The sequence below is a fragment of the Rana temporaria genome, chromosome 13 (genome assembly GCF_905171775.1).
Source record: "Rana temporaria chromosome 13, aRanTem1.1, whole genome shotgun sequence".
Classification (NCBI taxonomy): Eukaryota; Metazoa; Chordata; class Amphibia; order Anura; family Ranidae; genus Rana; species Rana temporaria.
In genome coordinates this window covers 92,897,664-92,913,194 of record NC_053501.1, presented here as the reverse complement: position 1 = coordinate 92,913,194, position 15,531 = coordinate 92,897,664, and the positions used below count along the sequence as shown (strand labels likewise).

General features: G+C 42.6%; 1 protein-coding gene across 7 annotated transcripts in view; it reads right to left on the bottom strand.

The window, feature by feature from the left end:
- The window catches only part of CADM3 (cell adhesion molecule 3), a 620,371-nt gene that overhangs the window by 243,626 nt on the left and 361,214 nt on the right, over positions 1–15,531 (bottom strand). For 4 of the 7 annotated variants that reach the window (XM_040333870.1, XM_040333865.1, XM_040333868.1 and 1 more), the window contains one exon: positions 13,317–13,370. The exons of the other annotated variants lie outside the window; for them this stretch is intronic. In XM_040333870.1, the coding sequence (XP_040189804.1) occupies positions 13,317–13,370 (54 nt within the window). The remainder of the gene's footprint in view (positions 1–13,316; positions 13,371–15,531) is intronic. 7 annotated transcript variants of the gene reach the window in all.

Genomic DNA, 15,531 nt, shown 5'->3' with positions numbered 1-15,531 from the left:
CCTAAAGGAACACTTTGAAAACTTATCAGATTTCAACAGGCAAAAATCTCATGCTGGATATCTACAGTATACTGATATGGACTAGGTAATGTGTTAGTAATGAAAGGATGAAAAATCAATTGATGAAAATGAAAATTATTCACCTACAGAGGGCTGAATTCAAAGACACCCCGAAAATCAAAGTGAAAAAATTATGCAGCAAGCTAGTCCATTTTGATGAAATTTCATTGCAACAACTCAAAATGGTCCTCAGTAATTTGTATGGCCCCCAAGTGCTTGTATGCATGCCTGACAACATCAGGGCATGCTCCTAATGAGATGACAGATGGTGTCCTGGGGTATTTCCTCCCAGATCTGGACCAGAGCATCACTAAGCTCCTAAACAGACTGAGGTGAAACCTGGTGGCATCGGATGGACCAAAACAGTATGTCCCAGAGGTGTTCTTTTGGATTTAGGTCAGGTGAGCGTGGGGGCCATTCAATGGTATCAATTTCTTCATCCTCCAGGAACTGGCTACATGCTGTCGCCACATGAGGCCGGGCATTGTCGTGCACCAGGAGGAACCCTGGACCCACTGCAACAATGTAGGGTCTGACAATGGGTCCAAGGATTTCCTCCCGATACCTAATGGCAGTCAGGGTGCCATTGTGTAGCCTGTAGAGGTCTGTGTGTCCCTCCATGGATATGCCTCCCCCGACCATCACTGACCCACCACCAAACCGGTCATGCTGAACGTTTTTACAGGCAGCATAAAGTTCTCTGTGGCTTCTCCAGACCCTTTCACATCTGTCACATATGCTCAGGGTGAACCTGCTCTCATCTGTGAAAAGCATGGGGCACCAGTAGCGGACCTGCCAATTCTAGTGTTCAATGGAAAAAGCCAATCGAGCTTTACAGTGTCCGGCAGTGAGCACAAAGCACACTAGAGGACGTCGGGCCCTCAGGCCACCCCCATGAAGTCTGTTTCTGATTGTTTGGTCAGAGACATTCACACCAGTAGCCTGGATGGTTTGGTGTGCAGTTGCTATACCCAGGAGGGAGATGCGCTCCTGTTTAGAAACCAAGGCAAACTATTCGATACACCACTCTGTCCATGTTGGAGAGGATCCAGGTCAGTGGACAGAGAGTTGGGCAAACTAAGAAAGTCTGGGAGACTATAGCTGAGACAACAGGGAGAAAGTACTGGGGATCAGAGGAAATTTTGAGTCTCGGAGGAGTGAGAAAGCCTGGGGTATCAGGAGAACCTCTTCCTCAAGGCCAACAGTGGGCCAGTGCAGCACAATACTGTGACATGTGGCTAAGTCAGCCTCAACAGCCAGGTGGCTTGGCATTTTCCATTGTGTGTATTTTGCAGGAGAAAAACCCCTGTGTGGGAAACTTTAAGTTGGACTTTTGTTTTGTTTTCTGCCGTTTTATTAAAAGTAGGCTACCAGGCCCTTAAACACAGTTCTGTCTGACATGGACTTTTTCTAACAGCCCCCTGTGTGTTTACAGCCTCAGGTCAAAAATCTTGTCTAACTTTGGCTGCCCAATGGTACAACTAGAGCTTTCAGGTTACTTTGAGGTCAGTTTGCTCTCTGCTTTCATCCTACTATACAAGTCAATATAAATGCATGGGCAACATATTTCAAACACCCGTGTACTCTAGTCATTAATAATGCATTCTTTTGTATCCTCTTCATAGATCATATGGATTTTTGTGTTTGATCCCTCTAATTGTCTCCATTTTGAAGAAACTCCCTGAATTTTGTACAGCTGTGTGGGGGGGTTTAGATGAAAGGGCACGTCGTGGCATACAAATATGAATAAAAAAAAATGCTGTTCGAACCAAAGGCAAGGCCAAAAACACAGTTTTATAAAACATTGATTCTGTTTTTTTTTTTTAAATATTTTTAGTCTATTTAATCCTGTAATTGTAAAGGGGTATATTTCCTTGATATTGAAGTCATGGTAATAAATAACACTGGAAAAGAAAAATAACCTGTGCTTCGTTTTTTTAATGTGCGGTAGAATTCAGATGTTTGAATCAAACAGAACAATTTTTCTTAATTGCCATACTGGGCGTTACTGGTCATAATTCTAGACTTCCTTCAACCAGCAATATTAATAACATAACACACTCGGGGAGACATAGAAGATTGATTACACAGTATGTTCAGTAAGGGAGATTTACCAAAGAATAAGGGTGACTAATAGTCCGTCAACTCGCTATGAAACTAATTAATCTACTGGAATACTTTTAATGTTAGGACTTTGCTGGGTGGCAATGCTCAATTAACACCTACTTAACCAGTTTGTTTAATGTTTTCTACAGACTGTCTTTGAATTGAGAGCCTCAATAAAAAAATATACATATTATAACCCCATTCCAGGCAACATTGTTAGTTTCCATAGAGCCCTTTAGATCATTGATCCAGACAATTTTATGAGGCCTCTCCTGGTGCTAAATTTCAACCCCTGTCGTTAAACTGTCAAATGGTGGTTCTTCAGAGGGCAGTAGATGCTCTGCCATTTGACAGCTAAATTAATGGAAATGAGGCTTACAGTCAAAAAGTGGGTGAGAATTAATCTCAGCTTGGACAGATGTCAATGCTCTATGTACAACACAGCACTTTATGTACAGCCTCAGCTAAGATCTAAGCTCCACAAATTAAAGGCCCTAAATATAAAGGAGGGGTCTTACAGTCCGTAAATCTCAGCTTGGCCACATGTCAACACTGAATGTACAGCCTAAGCATACGATCTAAGCTCCACAAAAACACATGGATGGAATTGATTTGTCTGTTGATACATTAGAGGGCCCATTTGTAAATGAGGGGTCTTACAGTCAGAAGAGGGTGAAACTTTATCTCAGTTTGGGCAGATGTCAAAAATATATGTACAGCCTGAACACACGATCTACGCTCCACAAAAACACATGAATGGAATTAGTTTTTCTCGTGAAGACTTTATAGGGCCCATTTCTATGATACTTTGCAGTACTAATCTAAGGCCTCGTACACACGACGGGACATGTCCGATGAAAACGGTCCGCGGACCGTTTTCATCGGACATGTCCGCTGACGGATTTTGGTCTGATGGCTGTACACACCATCAGACCAAATTTCCCGCGGACAGCGAACGCGGTCACGTGGCCGCGGCGACGTGCGCGACCCTGGAAGGTCAATGCTTCCACGCATGAGTCGAATCACTTCGACGCATGCGAGGGCTTTCGGCCGAGCGGACATGTCCGGTGAGTCGTACAGACGACCGAACATGTCCGACGGACAGGCTTCCAGCGGACATGTTTCTTAGCATGCTAAGGAATTTTTGTCCGCTGGAAACCTGTCCGATCCGCCGGAAAATTGTCCGGTCAACCGTACACACGACCGAACATGTCCGCGGAAACCGATCCACAGACCAGTTTCAGCGGACATGTTCGGTCGTGTGTACGAGGCCTAACTGCTGTAGGAAGAATTCAGATCAGAGAAATCGGACCCGAGAAATAGGTCACATGACTTTTGCTACTGGCTCTTGTTTTTTTCTCATTCATTTTTATTGCATTGCACTTTTTTTCTCTGTCATGGATGAGGGGGTTTGGGGTGAAGGAACTTTGACTGACCTACACAAAGTCCTGACCTCAACCTGATAGAACACCTTTGAGATGAATAAAGCCTCGTACACACGATAGGTTAAACCGATGAAAACGGTCTGAAGGGCCGTTTTCATCAGTCCAAACCGATTGTGTGTAGGCCCCATAGGTTATTTAACCTTAGGTTAAAAAAATGGCAACTTGCTTTAAAATTTAACCTATGGATGGTAACCGATAGGTCAAAACTGATCGTTAGTATGCAAAACCATCGGTTAAAAACCTGTGCATGCTCAGAATCAAGTCGACGCATGCTTGGAAGCATTGAACTTCGTTTTTTTCAGCACGTCGTTGTGTTTTACGTCACCGCGTTCTGACACGATCGGTTATTTAACCTATGGTGTGTACGCACGACTGACCATCAGTCAGCTTCATAGGTTAACCTAGGATAACTGTCCTTTAGACCGTTTTAATCGGATGGACTGATCGTGTGTACAAGGCTTTAGAGCGCAGGCTGCAAACCAGGCCTCCTTGTCCAACACCAGTGCCTGACCTCACAAATGTGCTTACAGAAGAATGGTAAAACATTCCCATAGACACACTCCTAAACTTTCCCAGAAGAGTTGAAGCTGTTATAGCTGCAAAAGGTGGGCCAACTAAATATTGAATCCTATGGACTAAGACTAGGATGCCATTAAAATGTGTATGTAAATGCAGGCATCCCAATACTTTTGACAATAAAGTGTATATCATGCTGCCCCTTTTTCTGCACATATCAACACGGTAGGTGATTTAAAACAAACAGGTTAGTTTTAAATAGAACCAGCGTGGAGAAAAATAGGCAAGTGTCCATTGGCGACATCCCAATCCTTGTTCCACTCCCTAGTATGCCACTGACCTGCAATAAACTTTCAGTAAAAACGGAAAAGTCTGTAATGAAGCAATAAGGACATCATCCCTAAAGCTAATGCTTATAAAAGCAAGTCAGCGGTGGCAGCTGCAGTAGTTATATCCTCACAGGTACCCTTTAAGCGGTAAACAGCTGGAGTTTAGCTTCAAAAGACGTGCTATCTGCTTCAATGCCAAATGTGTTTATGTCATTTTTCAGTGTACTTACAGTTATTTGTTTTTAATGAACTTTAATTAGCACAAGTATAGACACCACCGGCAAAATGCCAGCTCTCTGTTCTGACAGCCATATTGTTTGAATGTCAAAGGATGACTGGGAGAGAGAACATGGGTATAATATCATGCTGGAAGCCAGCCTCAGATGCATTGTTCAGACTTATCACTCCAAGAATTATACTGGAATCGACGAGCAATGTATATAGACTTGGCTTAATTTAATTAGCACACTCTGTGGTCAGACAACAGAGGTAATCCCTTGATTTTCAGAATTACGTAAGGTTTATGCTGAATGGAATTTTACTTAGGTGCGTGATGTAGTAGTAGGGTACAAAAAGACGAGGGGGCCCTTATAACAAGGAAGAACCTTGGCAAAGCATTTTCGCATATGCATTTAGGCCGCGTACACACGGTCGGACAAAACCGATGAGAATAGACCAAGGTTCAGTTTCATCGGTCCAAACCGACCGTGTGTATAGCCCATCGGTCTGTTTTCCTTCGGTCCAAAATGTTAAAACATGCTTCAAAATCGAACCGATTGACGTGTTTTACGAACGGCGCATGCGCCGTCCGTGTACATATCCCAGTGTGCATTACTCTCAAGTACGCAGCAACGGCGTATTGGTTTCGACGTGAATGTAAATTACGTCCAGCCCTATTTGCGAACGACTTACGCAAACGACATAAAAAATTCAAATTTCGAAGCGGGAACGACGTCCATACTTAACATTGGCTGCGCCTCCTAATAGCAGGAGCAACGTTACGCCGAAAACGACTTGCGCAAACGATGTAAAAAACTACCGCCGGGCGCACATACGTTTGTGAATCGGCGTAACTAGGTAATTTGCATAATCTACGGCGAAAACGACGGGAGCGCCACCTAGCGGCCAGCGTGAGAATGCACCCTAAGATACGACGGCGTAAGAGACTTATGCCAGTCGTATCTTAGGCTAATGTCGGCGTATCTTGCTTTCTGAATACAGAAAGAAGATACGCCGGTGCAGATTTGAATTTACGCGGCGTATCTATAGATACGCCGGCGTAAATTCTCTCTGAATCTACCCCCATATTTCACCAGGAATATGCCCCCTTAAAGTAAATTGCACTCCACTGTATATCCATCAGAATGAATTCACACTTTTATTGGTCCAGGGCTATGCCACATACATCAGACTGTAAAAAAACATAGTTCATTGCAAGTCACGGAACAGTCTCAGCAACCCTGCTGTCAAACTTAAATACATGAAACACACAAAAGTCCAGAACCCTTCTTTAATGCTTGGGTTAATCTGCCCAATTCTTACCAGCACCATGTATACAATCATTGCTATTAAACACATTCTTTTTTTTATAGCCTTCCCATGTTTATAAAATTTGAGAGATGTTATACAAAGTATAACCACAAAGCGTTCAGTTATTAATCTTCCACAAGGGTTATTATCACATAATAACAGACTCACTTAAAAACTAACATTATACTGGATAATCTCTCAAGTTCCTGGCATGGGGCTGCAGGGTAATCACCATGCAAAATATGTCAATAATTCATTACCCTGCCGGTTGGAAACCAGATATATATTCATGTTTAGCTGCATGCAATAAAAACTATCATTAAAATACGGTCTATTAAATATTGGGTACAATTAAATAGAACGGAAAACTGCAAATTATTTCATGTGAAGAACACAGTCCATGTTGTTTGGATGTTTGGAAATATGTAATGGCATGGGGCAAAAGAGTAATGCAGTAGACTAGAATATGTCTTGCTGAAAGGGCAAAGACACAAACTACTGGTAGGAAATCTTGCCGCGGAAACTCCTGAAAAAAAGCGCTGCCTAATGGGAAGACTCCCTAGCACTGTTTATGTTTCGACTTAAATGACTCATAGCTTACACATGCACAGAGCTTCCACGGGTGAGCATAGGCTGCTGGAGTTGGTGGGGACTGAAGTAAACCTGTTACGTTGACTTGCATGGGCATATACGTTTATATTAAAGTGGAGGTTCACCCAAAAAGTTAATTTTTAACATTAGATTGAGGCTCATTTTGTCAAGGGGAATCGGGTGTTTTTTTTTAAATCTAAGCAGTACTTTTTAGAGAGAGATCTTCTCCGCTGCTTCCGGGTTTGGCCTTCGGGACTGGGCATTCCTATTTGATCGACAGGCTTCCGACGGTCGCATACATCGCGTCACGATTTTCCGAAAGTAGCCCAACGTCGGTTTCGCAGGCGCCGTATAGAGGCGCACTGGCGTTCGGCTACTCGTGACGCGATGTATGCGACCGTCGGAAGCCTGTCAATCAAATAGGAAAGCCCAGTCCCGAAGACCATACCCGGAAGCCGCGGAGAAGATCTATCTCTAAAACGGTAAGTACTGCTTCGATTTTAAAAAAACACCCGATTCCCCTTGACAAAACGAGCCTCAATCTAATGTTAAAATTTTTTTTTCGGGTGAACTCCCACTTTAAAGCGGGGGTTCACCCTAAAAAAATTTTTTAACAATACATGTAGCCGACCTATGAGATCGACAGTATGCTGTTTTTTTGTTTTTTTTCCCGTACATACCATTATACGGCTATTTTCACCCCCGGCTTTCCCTCGGGAGTGGGCGTTCCTAATCACAGGCTGTGATTGACGTGCTTCCGAAAGAATCCAAAGTTGCCGAAATAATCCAAACGTCGGTGCGCATGCGCCGTATAGAGCCGCACCGACGTTTGGCTTCTTTCTGCAACTTGTGACGTGCAGTATGCGCCGGTCGGAAGCACGTCAATCACAGCCTGTGATTAGGAACGCCCACTCCCGCGGGGAATAGTGATGGACAGGAGAGAAACTGCTGCAGTACTAAGGTAAGGATCGCGATTAAAAAAAAAAAACAACGGATTAGTTATTGTCTATGCCTGTAGGTTTACTTGAGCCAAAGTCAAAATTTAGGGTGAACCTCCGCTTTAAAGAGAAACTTCCCCCGTTGTGTTTCCCCCCCCCCCCCTTTTACTTTGTCTGTTGAGCTGCCCACTAAAAAACATACTCGCACCCAGCGAACCCAGTATTGTCTGGTATAAACCGCTTCTCCATCTCAGGACTGCGGGTCCCACACTGCAATCTTCCCATCTGTGCACCCGTTGTCTCTTCCTGGTTCTAGCAGCCAACCCCCTGTTGACGTGCAGAGGCACATGTGCAATGTGGTAGGGATCGCCTTGTGCATGCACAGTGCAGTGAAGATTGCAGTGAAATCTTCTGAAATGTGTGATGTTGGCATTTCAGGAGACTTCAAGTAGGATTGGGGGCAGAAAGCAAGAAGTGCAAATTTGGGTCAAAAAAAGTACTAAATCTAAAGAAAATTAGGGATGGAAATAATGGCAAGTCAGAAAAGATAGCGAAGGTTCTCTTAAAGGAAAAAGTTTAGGTAAATGGTATGAAGGTGTTATTATACTATAGGTCTACCTTAATGAATAGCTTCATGAAAAGTTTGTATTCTCCCATGCAGTGGAGCTCTGCCCGCACTGCATGGGTTAACAGCTAGTTTTGTCTAGTGGCACAAGGGAAAGCTGTACTAACCCGGTCCTTTGACCCTCCGGAAAACCGCGCTCCCCCACTTCCAGCAGTGGACTTTTCCTGCCTCCTCTAGTCCAGAGCCAGTCTATGGACGTGATGACATCAGGAACAGTCCATTTAGCATGTGGGGGGGGGGTCAGGCAAGACAGGGACTGGTCTTGCGGTCGGCGGATTAAGTAAGTATTTTACCTCTCTTCAATCCCCTAGATGAAAACGAGCAGTTAACCATGTAGTGGTATTTTTTCTGGAGTCCTTCTTTAAGAATGCATTTCTTTAACACAGCGGATTGCAAATAGTGAGGCCTTGTGTGTGGGTGTCCTAGTCTCATTGTGGAAGACAGGCCTTGAAATCAGTGCTGTATCTTTCACAAGGCAACCTGAGCAAAAACCTAGGGTTTGGCGGATGTCTACGGGGCCCAGCTACAACCCTATTGCCTGGGGTAAACCAGGTGTATAACATAGGTGGCCAAAGCTGGAGGTCTGATTTAAGAATTAGGCCGCGTACACACGGTCGTTCCAAACCGATGAGAATGGTCCGACGGGCCATTTCCATCGGTTCACCGCCAAAGTGGCCTGATGGTCTAAAGTGCGTACACACCATCGTTCCAAAAACCGATCGGGTCAGAACGCGGTGACGTCAAACACACGACGTGCTGAATAAAACGTTGACTTGATTCTGAGCATGCGCTGGTTTTGAACCGATGCTTTCTGTACTAACTATCTGTTTAGACCGATCGGGCAGCGGGCCATCGGTTCGATTTTGAAGCATGTTTTAAAATTTTGGACCGAAGGACAACAGACCGATGGGCTATACACACGGTCGGTTTGGACCGATGAAACTGAACCTCGGTCCATTCTCAGCGGTTTTGTCCGACCTTACAGTAAGTCCTTCAACACAGTAGATTGCAAATAGTGAGGCCTTGTGTGTGTAGGTGTCCTAGTCTCATTGTGGAAGACATGCCTTGAACTTAAAGTTGCATCTTCCACAAGGCAACCTAGGCAGGAGTCTATGGTCTGGCAGATGTCTACAGGGCCCAGCTACAACCTTCTTGCCTGGAGTAAACCAGTTGGATAGCATGGGTGGCCAAAGCTGTGCACCAACTTTCACTTTACAAGGTAGGATACACAGGTAGGCAGTTGGTAGCTGATGGTATTGGCCATGTAGATATGGACAATGCAAAAGTAAAAAGTAATGAATTCGCTAAGTTTTATGCAATCATGTTTAACAATATTTGGAGGGATGTGGGGCAAATTATGCTACTTTGCCTAGACCCCATTGTACCTTAATACATTTCTGCTTCAAATGATGAAGGAACTATGGTGCAGTCATATATCCTTCATCATTCCGCAGATCCTGGCTTACGACACAATGCAATAGTCTTTAGTATTGTCAAAGAAGAAAAACCAGCCCTGGTTAAAAATCAGGCCCCTACTCCCTGGTACAGTTGTGTTCCTGCTGGAAAATGAATTCCCAATATTCTGTGCAGGCTAGTCAATGGCTTCACATAGCTTACAAAGCAGGAGAATAGCATCTCATTGCCTATTAATGAGAAGGAGATTTCAGGGTGTGCTCCTCTGGAGATTCAGAGAGCAAAACAGCTCAGCCCGTTCGAGTACAACAAGCAGCAGTGTGTATGGTCATGTCAGCATGGAATGGAGAGAGGAACAGAACACCAGCAAATGATGTAGGTGCATTCTATGTGACTGAGATATCTATGCATTAATTGTATCGGTATGCCACAGTGGATGAGCTGCATGCATAATATCAACCTGTGCTTTCAAGACACCTGTATATATTAAGCTATTTCCATTTTTTGTGTTCATCGGTCCTATTACCATCCAAATAACGCTTTTCAGTGTAAGAGAAGCACTGTGGTTCTAAGTAATGGAGTTTACAGAATAAAACATGCATGTATACTCATGCATAAACCATCAGTGCCAATTTATTCAGCACTTTATTTAAAATTATTATTGCAGTTAAAGTTAATGCTGAGCTCCATATTAGTTAATTGTGGCCATAACATCATCATTTTGTTAATGAAACTTCTTAGGCCATGACATCATCGCTAATATGGAGAACATGCAGCTCCGGCTAGGCACCCAGATTGGCGGCTACGTTCCTCGGGCCAGATCCACATATAATTGGATAGGCGCAGCGTATCAGAGATACGCTACGCCGCCGTATCTTACCTGGCTTTAAGTCAAATCCAGGAACATTTTGCGCCATAAGTTACGGCGGCGTAGTGTATTTCTGGCGGCGGAATTCAAATCGGCGGGTAGGGGGCGTGATTCATTTAAATGAAGCGCGTACCCGCGCCGGTTGAACTGTGCATGCTACGTTTTGAAATTTCCCGCCGTGCTTTGCGCGAAATGACGTCGCAACAACGTCTAAAACAACCATCATGTTACTTTTGTTTGTTTTTTTGTTTTTTATTGAAAGTCCGCCCCTGCCTCCCAATGTACAGGAGGCATAGCCTTTCATTGAAGAACATGAGGAGGGGGCAGACCTATCAGTGTGTGATCGATGTATATATTTGAACATATATGATTTGCGGCTGCCTAAGAATAGAATTTGATAAAATACCTGATGTTCACTTGGATGTACCTGCTGTGGGCTACTATAGTGGATTTGGTGCTTACGTAGCAAAGCTTTTTTAGCCATACTTCTAATGGGGACCACAGGAGTGCACTTAGATCTGCACTAGCGTGACCCATCTTCAGCTAAAGTCTGTTGTGGGCTTACGTTACACAGCCAGTCGGGGCTCTGGATCAATCCCAACTTTAATGATGGGATCCACCCAGAAGCCTGGACCAGCAGCTGGGTCAGCCTCTCAGCAAACCACTGGGAGACTGAGTCAGCTGTTCCCTCCCCCTCCACAGCCCAGTGCTCCAGTGAGCACTGGAGGGGCAGAGCAGAGAATGCTGACAGTCTCTGATAGTCACTGGCTCTCTAAAGACTGAGAACTGAGCAATCAGCAGTGTCTTAAAGGTGGTGGGGAACAGATGCAGCATCAGACCAATGCTGCAATCACTTAGGAGAGTATAATTGTTTTTTATTTTGTTTTTTCAATTCCCAATTCTCTTTTAATGATGCCATTTTTTATCATCTATTTTTATTTAAAAAGTAATGATGTCATAGTTGTATGACTTAACCTAAATTTGGAAAGTAGTGATGTCAAAACTCACCATAAATAAAATGAATAACTGACAGTGTCATCAATTCAGCTCCAAATGTCAGTGGCGATAAAGCATATTTAGATAATCAGGTGACATTAACATATGACTGCTGGCTAGATGGATGTTTTTCTTTTTATTTCCTTTCAAATGAGAACTTGTTAAATGGAATATTAAAGGTCATGTCAGAGCTCCACGTTCTCTACAGAAGCACAAGGATGTCATGGAACTCTTCTGTGAACTCTTTCACCGTATTTATTGTGGAAGAGAGATTATTCCCATTTTGTGTTCACAACAAATTTAAACAACATCATGACAATGTTTTCCTTCTAGAAGCATGTAGCCATTTTGGGAAATTTGTCAGGAAAGCTCAGTTTTAAAGAAGACCTGTGATCTAAACAGTACGAAAAAAAAAAAAACATCAATGAGGAAAGACGCATGCTATTCTCTGGGAGGTCACAAGCTTTTACTCAATCATACATCCCAGCATGCCTTATTTTTGGTAGTATAGCTCCCAGGCTTTTCAAATAAACAGAACGGAAAAATCCACCTTGGATTTACCCAAATTCCACGCCAACTAACCATATATGGACATGCAACGTGCACTGCCAAAAATGTCAGCAGAAGTGTTGATTAGTACGGGATACTACTTATCTTGACTACCTCAAAAGAAAGGGTCATGGAAATACACAATATGGCCAAAAACATGTCAACACCCCTCCAAATGATCAAGTTCAAGTGTTTCAATTGAAGGGTATTATAAATGTGAATGCATATACTTTAGGCCAGCCTTGTTCAACCAGGGTTCTGTGGAACCCTAGAACTCCTCCATAGGTTACTATGAGGTCCTTCAGCAATGAGCAATTGCTGCCTCTTAGAAAAGTAACCAATGACACCAATGATTTTTTTAGCTATTTGTAAGGGGGGGGATTCTTCTTCCTTTTGACCATCACACCATTGTATTGTGGGTTGTAAATATAGAAACTATTAGCAGGGGTTTCATGAGTCCCAGACATTTTTACAAGGGTTCCTCCATGTTTAAAAGGTTGAAAGACTGTTTCAGACAATTGCGCATTTCCAACCTTTTGGCAAAGTTTGATTAAGGTCCCTTTCTGTTAGGGCATAACCATAAAGACATGGACTGAAGAGTTTTGTGTAAAGGAACTTGACTGGCCTGCACAAATCCTAATCTCAACCCTAATATCTTTTATGTGAATTTGATTGCAAGCCAAGGCTTGTCCAGCATCAGTACCGGAATTCAAAAACATTGTTTTGGTTGAATGGGCACCCCAGTGGCACATTCTAAACTCTTGTAGAAAACCTTCCCTGAAGAATGGAGGATGGCATAGCTCCATAGCAATGTTTGTGGTTTGGGAATGATCAACAGCTCATATAGGTATGATGTTTAGGTGTATAAAAATGCTTGGCCAGCGAATCATTGATGGCTTTGCCTAAATATGCGCCTACAGAATGGTGCTAGAATAGACTGGGCACTAAGGCTGCAATCACACCAGCCATTGCAAATTGTAGTGGAAGGAATCTGCCTTTATTGTCAGTTTGAATGTAGCATGTGGTGGATCAAGAGTAGATTAAATGTTGTGCTTGACTTGTATTCTCACATTACAGCCACTGTATTGAGAAAACAGGTCCCACAACCAGTGGAATATAGAGCTTTAAACAAAAGAAGACCAAGCAATAAACAGCCAAAAAAGAAAAAGCCAAAGCTATGGCTGCCACATTGAAACAAAATAAACAAAATCAGGCTTAAAAAAACATCAGGCCATACATTTCTGAAGCAAGGTTGCCCAAATGAACATTTCCGTATAAACGCAAGAACAAAAATCGGCTGAGTTTTGGCTGGTGCTAGCAAACGGCAATCAGAAAATATGAGAAATATACCTTCTGGAGTAATATCTATAGTTATCGCTTTACGTACTGGCATTTCCAAATTATCTGCAATACAAACAGAAGAATATCTCAGAGATTACAGTCACGGCAGATGGACAGGAAAGATTTCTGGAACCTACAGGAAATCGATGTGGAAATATTTTAATCCTATAATGAATCCCCATGTTTACGGCAACAGCAAACTCAATTTGCAGCCACTGTCGTTCGCGTAATGAGCTGAACTAAGAATCCTGTCTAAGGCGCTATTCTCTTAAAGGAACATTCTATTAGTCCTCTTCTTTAAAGCCCAATTAAAGTCTCACATGTTTATTATATTCCGGTACTGCTGAATGTTTTGACCGCAATACATTTCCTTACAGTGAAAAGGAGTTCTATGCTGGCAGAGATAGGCAAGGGGTGTTAAGTAAATAACACTCAAATATGTTAATAATGCACTTTAGGGCCACATATCATGGTGTAACAGTGTGAATCATAGTAGAATAATGTAAAATAAAACAGGAAACAATCCAAAAAATATATAAATATAATCAGAATAAAATAATCTTGTGAGTCCATAAATCTTCAGCAAAAATCTTGATGCATATAACCATAGAAAAGTCCTTCACCACTTGACAAGAAATCCAAATCACACCCAATGTGCTCAAATGAAAAACCTGCTCACCAGATATCCATGACCTCTTCAGTTAAAAAGAAGGTCTGGAAAAAGCTATATGGGAAATCCTGGAATAGAAAGACTGGGGAAAATTCAATCTCCTAGGGCTAGGCTATAGTCTCCTCTCCACCACGATGCCCGGAATAAAAGACAAAGGGAGAGCCAATAGCAAAATATTGCCTTTATTGTAAAGGTAGATAAACAAAAAATGTCTGCTTACATTTGTTTGGTCCGAGCTTCCCGTGCCACTTTGATGCAGTAATTCATACAAAAGGAGCCCCGACCAAGTATTGAGTGCATACTATACTGTACATACTTTTCAGTAAACCAACATCTCTGTATTAAAAATCCTTTTTTTTATTGGTCTTATGTACAATTCAAATTTTCTGAGACAAATGTTGGGTTTTCACTATCTGTAATGCCCTGTACACACAACGTGCCCTGACATGCAAAAACCTGACGTGATTCCTCTTAAGCCTGCCTTGCATACACACGTCCAGTCAAAAAAACACCGACCACCACATCGCTGTGACGTTTAACACATACGCCGCCACTATAAAGGGGATGTTCCATTCAAATGCCACCACCCTTTGGGCTGCTTTTGCTGATCCTCGTGTCAGTAAAAGTTTAGTGAGAGACGATTCACGCTTCTCAGTCTTCGTGCTTTTCAGTCCGTTACAGCGTGACAAATGGGCTATCTCCATTACGAACGTATGAAGTGCTCCCGTCTCATACTTGATTCTGAGCATACGCAGGTTCAAATTTTTTTGCGGGCAGTTTTCTCGTCGGGAAAACTGCTATGGAGCATACACACGACCGGTTTTCCCGACCAATCTAAAAAATGGCAGTTTTCTCATCGAGAAAACTGGTCGTGTGTACGAGGCATGAGCCATAATCTTCAAAAATTTAAAGAAAGAAATGCTTGAAATATTTCACTCTGTGTGTAACACATCTATATAAAATATATGAATTTAAGTTTTTAAATTGAATTAATGGAATAAATTTACTTTTTGATGATATTCAAATTTTTAGGAGATGTACCTGTATGTATTTTCCTAAAAAAAAAAAAAGTATTTCCAGTTTTTCACCCCACAGAAAAAGCTTTATATGTGCAATAAAGCAGTTAAATCAGGTGCTGTTTTATACAGAAGCAGGTCACAATTTCCTGTCAGATTTCTGAGCTCTCCTGTTCTATCAGCTGGAGAGGATTACTTCTCTGCATCTTAATATTCTGACAGGGAAGAGGTTAATCTTATGTACCATTAGTCCCTTGGATAAGGAGGATTAGTACTTCTCCGAAAAGCTACAACTTTAACACATCCAACTTCAAGAAAGAACAGGCACAAAATGGCCGCCACAAACCCAGTCATAAAGCAGCTGACAAAAGCTCCTGAATAATCAGAGGTGTGATGTCAAGTAAGACAGGCGCTATTCTGTCCTGGCCAACTTTATTAATGGCACAAAGACGTGAACATCACTCACTGACAATTTTCACATTTCAGGGAAAATAATGCTGCCATCTGACTGAAGAGGTGCAGTAGGCTTTCAAAAGGG